The following is an 11,649-nucleotide window of genomic DNA, read 5'->3' on the forward strand; positions in this document are numbered from 1 at the left end:
TGCATTGCTGAGCGCACGCGCACGGCAGACTCACGAGGGTCTTACGATGAATGGAGAATGCGCATTGCCAGCGACTATCCCGCCCGCCACAGCGCAGCAAGCGTCCCAGAGCACGTGTGTTTTGTTTCCCACCCTCCCATCCCGATGTCTGATGAGCTTGTGCTTGGGACGCCTTTTTCCCCTACCCTTTATTCCATTAAATCTCCCTGGTTATCCACGTGAAAGGTGAGTTGGGCCGGAGTCCGGTCTGAAGTCCGGATCCGTGCCAGACGTCGGTTCTCCTGGACCATGATGGGCTAGGCCAGGATCCGCCCACTCTCCATGGCCACGCCTTCATTATGCAGGCTGGCTCAGATAAGTGGTCGCGTCAAGTCGGCAAATAAACATCATCACTGGAAAAATGACGAAGGTAAGAATTCAACTTAACCCAAGTTAACATGACTTAACCCTGTGTGTGAACCATCACAGAAAAATCAAATGGTGTCCATCTCTAAACTACTGTCTTGTTTTCAAATTACAAGTGTCATCACACTGAAACCATATGGTAAAGAACATGTTTCTGGACAACACCTCACAACATCCATTGAATCTGAAACTTCACTTTTTCTATACCTCCAGCTATGAACAGCTTTGATATCACAAAGCAGTCATAAATACCAATGTTCTTAAATTTGCATATCAGTTTAGCAAACATTAGTAAGTTGACTCTACCACACAGGCCACTTTCACACTGGGCTCTAACCTAGGTTAATCTTGGCTAACCTGCGTTACACGCGTGCCAGTGTGAACAGCTAACCTAGGTTACGTAATCAGTCAAGTGACTTAACCTGGGTCAATGGTAACCCACTTGCTAGCTAGGTTAGATCTCAGTTACTCCCCCCATTGGCATACGTTTAAGTTTATCGCTCCAACCCTGTATTTTGTGATACCATTGTGCACATGCCTCAGCCGTAGCAGAATTGTGCGTTCTACAAAATCGCTACTGTCGATCATCCAGAATAATTGAAATTGCTAAATTGTCTGTACTTTGTAGCCATATTATCCTACCACATCCAAGTACTGAAATTTGGTATCTATTTCTGCAAGTATGAACGCGATATTTTGCAACCTAGGCTAATTATCAGCCTCTCACATCTATAGTGAGCAGTGGTTTGTCTATCTAGGTTAACCAGAGTCTAGTGTGAAAGCGGCCACAGATGCACTACACTATAAACATCACAAGTCACATGCACCAAAGTTTAAGAGTCAAATGTTTGTAATGTTGTTTACCTTATCTTTAGCATCTGCATCAGCCTTCTTCTCCAACAGACACTCGACTGCCTCACGATGATCAAGTTGAGCAGAAAAGTGAAGTAAAGTGCGACCAGACTGCATGCACAACACAAAAATATCTTTCACACATAATCAACAGTATTGTGAAAACTCTCACCTCCTTCTCCACTGATTGACAAAACTTCTCTGCAATCTTTGTTGCAACATCCACTTCATTCCTACAAGCCCACTGCAGCAGCTTCCACACATTCTATTATCAACAATCAAAGAAAGAGAATCAATGTCACAAATCAATTCCATAAAAGGAAATACAAACAAAAATACCAAACTGTATCCACTCATTATTCTGTAAGACAACTTTTACTCACCTCTAATGCAACATCTTCAACTGACTGCATTATTGAAAACAACCGATTAGCTGTTGACATGTGACCTTTTCTCACAGCCAAATCAAAAGGCTTCTTGCCATCCTATCACACATACAGCAATTATTGTAGAGAGTCTGGTAAATGCTCCACAATAACCAAAGATACAGACACGACTGTATAATTGTGCTCACTCTTGAGACCACTAGGAAACAAGTATATGTGACTAAACACACAGCAAAGCAATAATAAATGCATTTCATTTAACGTCTAACATCTATCACAATATAATATTATAGTGTATTGCATATAGTCAAGTCTTACTTCATCATCACTGCCTGTCTATAGCTCTGCATCAACACACATCTCCATAAATACTAAATGTTCAACTGTAGCCAGATGCTTCACTACCTTCCCTATGTGCTACCTATAGCTGCTGTCTCATCACCACTTGCTATCAGACTAGCAGCAACAAGCGAGTACCATTTGTATTCACTTTCACTATCCACAAGATATAAGGAGAAGTCAAATGGTGTCCATCTTAAAGGAAAACTCTCACCAAATACTAAAACTTGTTGAAAGAAAGATGCAAGGCCTGGTATCTTCCTACAGGAAACCTACGGTCCAGACAGCCACAGAAGCAGAGAATCGGCAACAAGTTGTTCAGACGATTCCCCATATGTACGCAAAATCTTACTTACTCTCTCGAAGCGACTACTTTAGGTTTTGGTTAATAAATCACAACTTGACAACATGTCTTACAATCCTTACCTTGAAATGTGCACAGATATCGGTCTTCCTTGCTAACCAACAATCAGAGTTACGCATATGCCACACACGGGTACTAAACACGCCTACGCAGGTAATTTCAATGCTTTATTTCTTCGTTACGGTAAACTTCTGCAGTACACGGTTGCAAAGGGTTGTGTCATGAAGTGACAGCTTTCATCTGAGAGATAGTTGATTTTGGTGAGAGTGCTCCTTTAAACTACTGTCTTGTTTTCAAATTGACAGTTTCTTCACACAGAAACAATATGTTAAGAGCATGTTTCTGGGCAACATCTCACAAACATCCATTCAATTTTTTCTACACCTTCAGCTATGAACAGCTTTGATACATCAAAGCAGTCGATTTACTAATTAACAAGCAATGTTCTTAAATTTGCAAAAATTAGTAAGTTACTCTACCATACAGATGCACTACACTATAAACATCACAAGTCATATGCAGCAAAGTTTAAGAGTCAAACAGTTTGTAATATTGTTTACCTTATCTTTAGCATCTGCATCAGCCTTCTTCTCCAACAGACACTCGACTGCCTCATGATGATCAAGTTGAGCAGCAAAGTGAAGTAAAGTGTTACCAGACTGCATGCACAACACAAAAACATCTTTCACACATAATCAACAGTATTGTGAAAACTCTCGCCTCCTTCTCAACTGATTGACAAAACTTCTCTGCAATCTTTGTTGCAACATCCACTTCATTCCTACATGCCCACAGCAGCAGCTTCCACACATTCTATTATCAACAATCAAAGAAAGAGAATCAATGTCACAAATCAATTCCATAAAGGAAATTCAAACAAAAATACCATATTGAGTTTAACAGAACGATTAGTGTAGTTGAATTCACTTATTTGGCTCGGCCACAGCATGTGCAACAAGGCATACATGGTTGGCACTAAGTGTCAACACGCAGGTGTATACAGCTTACCTCGGTTATGCGTGAGTTAGCAGCTTCTGTGTCGGTTTCACGATGGCAGAGCCACAACACACTGCAGCCTCAGATGACGGCCAGGGTGGGCACGTGCTGTCCAATCAGCAGCTAAAGGAGCTGATGACCAAGATGGCGAGAAAGACAGTTGCGGAGTTTTCGCGGGCCTCTCAGCCACCCGTCTCTGAGACTAATGCAACTGCAGAAGGTAGTGATCTACTTAATATGTCATTAGTTAGGGCATTTTTTGTTCATGTAGCCGTCTGCACAACGTAGCCAGAGAGTGCACGTGCGTCGAGAGTAATTTGCCAGTCGTACAATTAGACAGCGCCTAGGACTTGTATAGCTTACATGGGAGAGTGTTCAGAACTGTCAGTTATGGTGGGTGCGTGCGTTGGTGTCGGTGTGGTTAAGTTACTGAAAAAATGGCTGTTGTGTGGCGGCCAAGTGGCCGGCAGTGCAGTCACTGATGGAGAAGGCATTGCATGCTCCAAAAACAACAGTGATCCGGGATGGTAGGTTCCCAGACGACCTGTGGAGTGGCTCAGAAGACAAAAATAAAAGCAACCATGAGCGGTGGACGACTGTATGCACTATGTATATATGAGGTCAAGCGGGAGCGGCAAACAGGTGCAGTTAGCAAGGCATGTTAGTCCTTGGGGCTACACAATAAGAAACATGGCGGGTAAGTACAGAAGTAGAGCAGAGAGGCAAATCGGCGGAGCTTGACGCAGGTACGACAGCGAAAGGTGAGAGCGACTATGCTGGTGTCTATTGTGGAACAATCTGCGGATGGTTAGCGCAGGGCCAGCAGTAGTCGGGGTTGGCGTTATCACGATCAGCAGGCGGTCACATTCTGTGGCAGAACGGCTGGTCCAGGTCGGCGCAGGGCCAGTAATAGTCAGGTTGGCTCACGCACAAATCCAGGTCTGGTAGCGATTGGCGAGAATGGCATGGCACAGACGGGCAGGACCATCTGCAGATGATTAGGGCGGCTGGAATCGGACGGCACGGTTTTGATATCCGCTTATCTAATATAAAGAAGGAACAGTGTTTATTTTTGCTTGAGGGGCTACTTCGAGAAAGTGGCCTTGCATGGAGACAGAATGGATTGTACACTCTGTTCCACGATTGTTCAGTTCCTGGTGTGCAGGTAATGAAACTGATCTGGGTGTGATACCACAAGCAATGGTGTGATAACACCAGCAATGGCGTTGGAGCACGTGCCCATGCTTGAACAAGGGGAAATGGACACCAAGCAGCAGTCGCAAGAAATGCCCGATGTCACCACACCTGGAAGCCAACAGAAGGCCCATTCCTTTTTTTGTGAAGCGTTCGCTCCGGTGCCAGCAAAGCTGGTAAAGAAAATCCAGGTGCTGGAATTCGTGGACATGGCAGATTTGCTGCCGGATAACATCGAGATGTGTCGGCAGAAGGGCACGTCTCTGGGAGAGGCAGTGGGCAGACGGGCACGGCAAGTGGCGTAACTGCCCACGTGGGTGCAATGCTTCACCACATACATTGCAATTGTAGCAGAAAGGCAACCCAGTAGAGTGCAAGACATGCTGGCGTACCTCAGGCTCATTGTCAGAGAGGCGTAGAGAGCGGGAGCAGATGCTTGGTGGCAGTATGACGCGAGGTTTCGTAAGTTTGTTGCTGTGCACCAATCCATTACGTGGGAACAGCCACTCCCGTCCATGTATGCATCGTGCTTCATGGCATCTCCAACGACGTCTTCCCCGTGCGAGCACTGCCTGGAGCTGGATCACTCGTTGGCGGAATGTGGCTTGGCAGCGCACTGTCAGTCCCTCTTCCCACAGTTGAATGCACGCCCCTTGGCCAGCTCAACTCGATTCGCGCCGTACCCTTCTGCGCTGGCTAGGCCGGTGACGGATTACAGCTCCAGAACGATATGTCGCAAGTGGAATAAGGGCTCATGCATGGGTCATTCAGACCGGAAGGATTATCTAGTTGGCAAAACTGGATCTGCAGAGTGCTTATAGAGTGATACCTGTACATAGCGACGACAGGCATCTGTTGGGAATGAGGTGGAATGGGCGAGTTTGTTTGGATACCACTCTTCCATTCGGGTTGAGCTCTGCACCTAAGATCTTCTCGGCGATGGCGGAAACCGTGTTGTGGGCTATGTACAGTGCAGGTGTGTCTTCAGCACTCCATTGTTTAGACAATTTTCTCTTCTTCGGCGAGCCAGGGTCCGAAGAATGTGCCAACAACCTGAGTCACGCATTGACAACGTGCAGAAGTTTAGGCGTTCTGGTAGCAGAGCACAAGATTGAAGTTCCAGCCTGTTGCATGACATTCCTTGGCATTGAGATTGACACAAAGGTTGCTTGCGTTTACCTAATAATAAGCTGCGGCGGCTCTGTGAGCTGCTGAGAAAAATGATCGCACAAGCGAGCCTGTATGAAGCGCAAGTTATTATCACTGGTCGGTCTATTGCACCATGCCGCCGCCGTCGTTAGGCCTGGTCGGACGTTTGTTGGGCGGTTGATCGACTTGTCAGCGATTGCGAAGGAGTTGCACCTCCACGTTTGGCTGACCAAGGAGGCTCGCTCAAATATCTGGTGGCAGGTCTGATTTATCGAGAGATGAAACAGTCAAGGTTTGCTGGCCGTGGTCGGTTGCCTGCTCCCGTCTTTTACAGTGCAGTCGAATGCACCCGGAGGCTGGGTTGCGGTGCAGTGTGGGGTGAATCGTGGCTTCTTGTCTTGGGCCAACATTTCCATTGCTCTGAAAGAATTGGCACCGATTGTTCTCGTCGCCTTGGTCTTCGGTTGGGACTTTCAAAACCACCATGTCGGACAACTCCACGGTTGTCGTGGCACTGTAGCGAGGTACGTGCGAGGATCCGCGTGTGCTGCACCTGCTTCGCACGCTTCACTTTGTGGCTGCACACTATGATTTTACTTTTACATCAGAGCATCTGCCAGGGTGGTGTAACATGCTCGCGAATGCCATATCGTAACAAGGCTAACTCAAGTGTTCTCGTTTCGTTGCAGTTGGCTCAGATTTCCCATCCCGTCTCATCAGCCATCATTGACCTGGTGTGCGATCTAGAGGCGGACTGGACATTGGACAATTGGAATAGTCGGTTGCATGCTTGCTTAGAGCAGGTATAGCTAAGTCAACGACCCGTTCGGGTTACGCATGGTATCGGGGGTTCTGCGTCAGCGCTCATGTGTTGCCTTTTCCAACGTCAGAACGGATCCTGTGCTTGTTTATTGCATCCTTGCCATCATCAAGTGTTACCTGTTGGCGATACAGCACTTTCAGATTTGCCATGGCTATAGTAACACGTACTCCCTCCCGCGATTGGAGCTCGTGCTACGGGGAATCAAGAGGCTAAAAGGAATGGCGATTCGTCCTGGACGCTTGCCCGTTATGCCGGAGGTGCTCAGAATCTTATGTCACCACTGGTTTCCAAGGGCTTCAGATTTCGACGTGGCGATGCTATGGGGTGCTTGCTGGCTGGGTTGTTTGCGTTCCTTCGAGCTGGCGAGTTCGCAGTCCATCTTGAGCAGCCTATGATCCCTCGGTTCACCTGTCCGTCTAGGATGTCGTTATAAACTCATGTGCTGCCCCGTCACCGCCGTGTTGGCATAGTTGGCAAAAGAGGATCAGCACCGGGACCGCTATTTCTGTTTTGCGACGGTGAGACACTGTCAAGAGGCCGCTTGGTAAGTGAGGTAAGAGGAGCGTTGGCTGCCAGCGACCATGACTCCGCATGCTACTCAGGGCACAGCTTCAGAATAGGGGCAGCAACGGCGGCAGCAAGCCAGGGGAGGGGCTTAGAGGACTTGACGATCCACATGCCGGGGAGATGGCGCAGCGATGCGTACAAACGATACGTAAAGTTACATAAAAAGACTTTGGCTAGCTTTTCAAAAAGTCTCGTAGCACCTAAGCAATAAAAGTGGTTTGCATGACACTAGCGTAACACGTCCTTCGTGCCAGTGTCGTGTGTTATGCTGTCCTCCGGTGTACACACGGGGTTTAACCCCGGTTTACACAAGAAGCTATTGCATGGAGGTGGGTGTCAGCTTGGGAGGAGTGGTGATCACCTTACGTGTAATCAAATTTCTGTGTTGTGTTATACAGGTCAACTATAAGGTAGTTAATGACAATGTGGGTCGGGGTCCGGTCTCGGTGGCCCGGACTATGGCCAAGAACCGACCTCCTGCACAGCTTGAGAATCCGAGACGGACTCCAATCACTCTACATGGCCAAGCTTTCCTAGGCAGGCGGGCCGTTACGGAAGGGAAAGGCACACAAGAGAGAGGGTAAAGGTAAGAAGTTTGTTAGGAATAACAAGAGTTCAACTGTATCCACTCACTGTGCTGTAAGACAACTGTTACTCACCTCTAATGCAACATCTTCAACCAACTGTATTGCCAACATTAACTGACCAGCTGCTAACATGTGACCATTCCTTAGAGCAAAGTCAAAAGGCTTATTGCCATCCTGTCACACATACAATAATTATTGTAATGAGTTAGAAAGAATATCACAACAAGATAACTAAACGTGCATTGAAACAAGAGATAGACAACAGAAATGTGTAAGTTTTTGTAAAATTACAGCATTAATTACCTGACATTCAGGCAATCACAAGATCACATCAACATAAACCTTACTAGAAAACCAACACTGTTCGTAAGTGTTAATTAATAACATAAATACAAAACACAACATAACCATTCAATTGTCATAAAGATATCTTGACTGTAAATGAGACCAACAAGTGTCACTAAACAACACAACATGCATCCCTGCATTCATGCACATGACAACCAAATGAGTATTTCATGTCATTATAGAGAACAAACAACATTTCAATACATCTCATGGCTGATCACAACCAACAAGCTCTACTGTTATATTTACTGTTGCTACATTTACATTGTCTGAAGCATCAGCATCTGCCTTCTTGCTCAAGAGAACATCAACCACATTACAGTTGCCATGATCAGCAGCATAGTGAAGTAAAGTTCGTCCCAACTGCATCAACAATACAATAACAAGTCATACAAATGATTGACAAATTTTATTTCTCACTCTGTCCTTCACTTCTGTTCCCTGCTCCACAATCTTTCTTATCACATCCACTCTACTGTTCTTGTGTGCCCAGTGTAACACGACACATCGAGTCTACACAATCCATACAGTCACACTTCCTTATTTCTCTCAACACACAACTGACACACACAAACCTCCACTGCAACATCTTCCATTGACATAGAAACACTCTGAAACACACAAAATCAACAACACAACATGCAAAGTATGCTCAGGGAGACAAACAGTACCGTTTCCACATCATTGCCGTCTGGCAGTCTTCTCTTCAGGATGATGTCAGCAATGTCCACGTTGTCATAAACAGCCACAATATCCAATGCATCACGACCATCCTGTTCACACACTACTCAATGACACAATCACAACAACTTAACAAATCCCTACTTTGTCCTTCCATTCTGTTCCGTGATGTTCCACTATATTTCTTGCAACATCAACTCTCTTGTTCTTACATGCCCAATGGAACACGAGAGGACGAGTCTACACACACCACACACTCACACACATTCATTTCATTCTCTGAACACAACTGACTGTCACACACCTTAACTGTAAGATCTTCAACTCTTTCACTTGCAAACACCAACCGAACAGCAGTTGACAGGTGACCTTTTCTCAAAGCCAAATCAAAAGGCTTATTGCCACACTATCACACATGTAACGACAATTGCAGTTAGTCTAAAAATATCACAATACAATCAACCATGCACTCTACAACAGAAATCAAGTGTAATCTTTGTAGAAATACAGCACTAAACTAACATTAAATTAAGACAATCACAAAATCAGATGACTACAATCCTTATTAGAAAACCAATACTAAGTGTTAACTAGTAATTGAAGCTGTGTTTACACCGTCTCTTCCACAGCTATGAGCATTCTGAAACCATGTTACAAGTGTCACAAAGAATTGCTAATTTACATGCTATTTTCCTTTTAAGTGTGCTCTGCTGTGTCACATGACCACAAAGTCAGTAAGTAGTCTGTATTTGTAGAGGTACAGTAATGAGAGTATTACATGCCAGACATAAACATCATTCTGTATAAATGTTGTCAGCAATGAAAGGAACTGATTTCGTGTTAGCAGTTGCAAACAGGTAAGTTCTGTTGTTTCTTTTCAACAAGAATTGGCAATCGCAAACATGAATTACACTGTTCAGAACTTCTGGTAAGAAACTCTTTCATGAACGTTCCTTGCACCTGATTGGCTGTTTGGCAATTGTCTCCGGTTGCCACGTATGACACAAGGAAAATACTGCTCCATGATTGGGCCTCACACAGGAGGTGTGGCACAATCCTGATGCGTGACAAAACAGTCACATAGCCTGCAGACCAAAAGTCAGTTCGTTTTGAGCAGATCCACACCAAGCCTCATGACTTTTACACAGTCCCGTTTCTTATGGCTCATAGGCTTTAATTAATGACATGTTTACAAAAAGCAGCATACCATTCTATTTTCATAAAGATACCTCGACTGTAAATAAAACCAACAAACAGAATTAGCCATTGCTAATGTAGATTAACTGCAGCTTTGGCTTATCTGCTGCTTTCCACTGCTTGTCAGTTACCCTCCTGCCCACTAGTCTTCATAGCTTACACGCAGTAGTTGTTGTATTTGACTGAACTTCAATAGAATAGGCAAGATAAGCACAACTACTGGGAACACCGTTACTCTACATGGCCAGCCACTGTGCTGAGCAAGGTTTGCTACCTGGGTTGACTGGTTGTTTAACCTGCCAACTGGTCATGCCTATCCTTGCCCAAGTGACCCCAAATACTCTCTTTTCTGACATATGTTTCAATAGTCAATGATTTGTTAGATATGATATGTACACTTGCTACCCTAAGACTGACAAAGGTAAATGTCAGTAAACAACACAACATGCATCCATACATTCGTGCACATGACAACCAAATGAGTATTCGATGTCAGTACAGTACACAAACAACATTTCAATACATCTCATGGCTGATCACAACCAACAACCTTTACTGTTATATTTATTGTTGCTACACTTACCTTGTCTGAAGCATTAACATCTGCCTTCTTGCTCAAGAGAACATCAACCACATCACAGTTGCCATGATCAGCAGCATAGTGAAGTAAAGTTCGTCCCAACTGCATCAACAATACAATAACAAGTCATACAAATGATTGACGAATTCTATTTCTCACTCTGTCCTTCACTTCTGTTCCCTGTCCCACAATCTTTCTTATCACATCCACTCTACTGTTCTTGTGTGCCCAGTGTAACACGACACATCGAGTCTACACAATCCATACAGTCACACTTCCTTATTTCTCTCAACACACAACTGACACACACAAACCTCCACTGCAACATCTTCCATTGACATAGAAACACTCTGAAACACACAAAATCAACAACACAACATGCAAAGTATGCTCAGGGAGACAAACAGTACCGTTTCCACATCATTGCCATCTCGCAGTCTTCTCTTCAGGATGATGTCAGCAATGTCCACGTTGTCATAAACAGCCACAATATTCAATGCGTCACGACCATCCTGTTCACACACTACTCAATGACACAATCACAACAAGTCGACAAATCCCTACTTTGTCCTTCCATTCTGTTCCGTGATGTTCCACAATATTTCTTGCAACATCAACTCTCTTGTTCTTACATGCCCAATGGAAAACGGGAGGACGAGTCTACACACACCACACACTCACACACATTCATTTCATTCTCTGAACACAACTGACTGTCACACACCTTAACTGTAAGATCTTCAACTCTTTCACTTGCAAACACCAACCGACCAGCAGTTGACATCTGACCATTCATCATAGCCCAAACACATGCAGTCCAACCAATCTAACCATATACAATGCATATTAGCAATGTGTTGTCCAACAAGCAATCAATACAATACAACTGCCAGCAGACTATCCATCACTACTCATAATACAACACCATGTCTGATAGTAAAACACTCGTCTACATCTCCTGCTGCAGCATACACACAATCAACACTTTCTAATCGAATATCAAATCATCTCCAACTCTCTCTCCTACACTTGACACACTTTCAACTTCACATCATTTTTCTTACAATAAACGAGATCTACTCAAATACCATTACAAAACAAATCAAGTTATGCTAATCAACAATTTTGTTTCTATGTGTTTGTAATGTTTGAAATTGGTCAATGTTGCCTAGTAATCGTCA

At 44.5% G+C, this 11,649-nt stretch overlaps 1 protein-coding gene across 1 annotated transcript in view; it reads right to left on the reverse strand.

Moving 5' to 3' along the window:
• Positions 1 to 1,245: 1,245 nt before the first annotated feature.
• Positions 1,246 to 11,649, reverse strand: part of LOC134177784 (putative ankyrin repeat protein RF_0381) — a 12,865-nt gene continuing 2,461 nt past the window's right edge. Inside the window, exons 4-21 of the mRNA XM_062644564.1 lie at positions 11,193 to 11,294; positions 11,033 to 11,128; positions 10,879 to 10,980; positions 10,783 to 10,818; positions 10,628 to 10,720; positions 10,472 to 10,570; positions 8,996 to 9,097; positions 8,836 to 8,931; positions 8,682 to 8,783; positions 8,586 to 8,621; positions 8,431 to 8,523; positions 8,275 to 8,373; positions 7,735 to 7,836; positions 3,067 to 3,159; positions 2,907 to 3,005; positions 1,641 to 1,742; positions 1,430 to 1,522; positions 1,246 to 1,368 (exon numbers count right to left, since the gene is read on the reverse strand). Of these exons, the coding sequence (XP_062500548.1) occupies positions 1,246 to 1,368; positions 1,430 to 1,522; positions 1,641 to 1,742; positions 2,907 to 3,005; positions 3,067 to 3,159; positions 7,735 to 7,836; positions 8,275 to 8,373; positions 8,431 to 8,523; positions 8,586 to 8,621; positions 8,682 to 8,783; positions 8,836 to 8,931; positions 8,996 to 9,097; positions 10,472 to 10,570; positions 10,628 to 10,720; positions 10,783 to 10,818; positions 10,879 to 10,980; positions 11,033 to 11,128; positions 11,193 to 11,294 (1,668 nt within the window). The remainder of the gene's footprint in view (positions 1,369 to 1,429; positions 1,523 to 1,640; positions 1,743 to 2,906; positions 3,006 to 3,066; positions 3,160 to 7,734; positions 7,837 to 8,274; positions 8,374 to 8,430; positions 8,524 to 8,585; positions 8,622 to 8,681; positions 8,784 to 8,835; positions 8,932 to 8,995; positions 9,098 to 10,471; positions 10,571 to 10,627; positions 10,721 to 10,782; positions 10,819 to 10,878; positions 10,981 to 11,032; positions 11,129 to 11,192; positions 11,295 to 11,649) is intronic.

The sequence above is a fragment of the Corticium candelabrum genome, chromosome 3 (assembly GCF_963422355.1).
Source record: "Corticium candelabrum chromosome 3, ooCorCand1.1, whole genome shotgun sequence".
Taxonomy (NCBI): Eukaryota; Metazoa; Porifera; class Homoscleromorpha; order Homosclerophorida; family Plakinidae; genus Corticium; species Corticium candelabrum.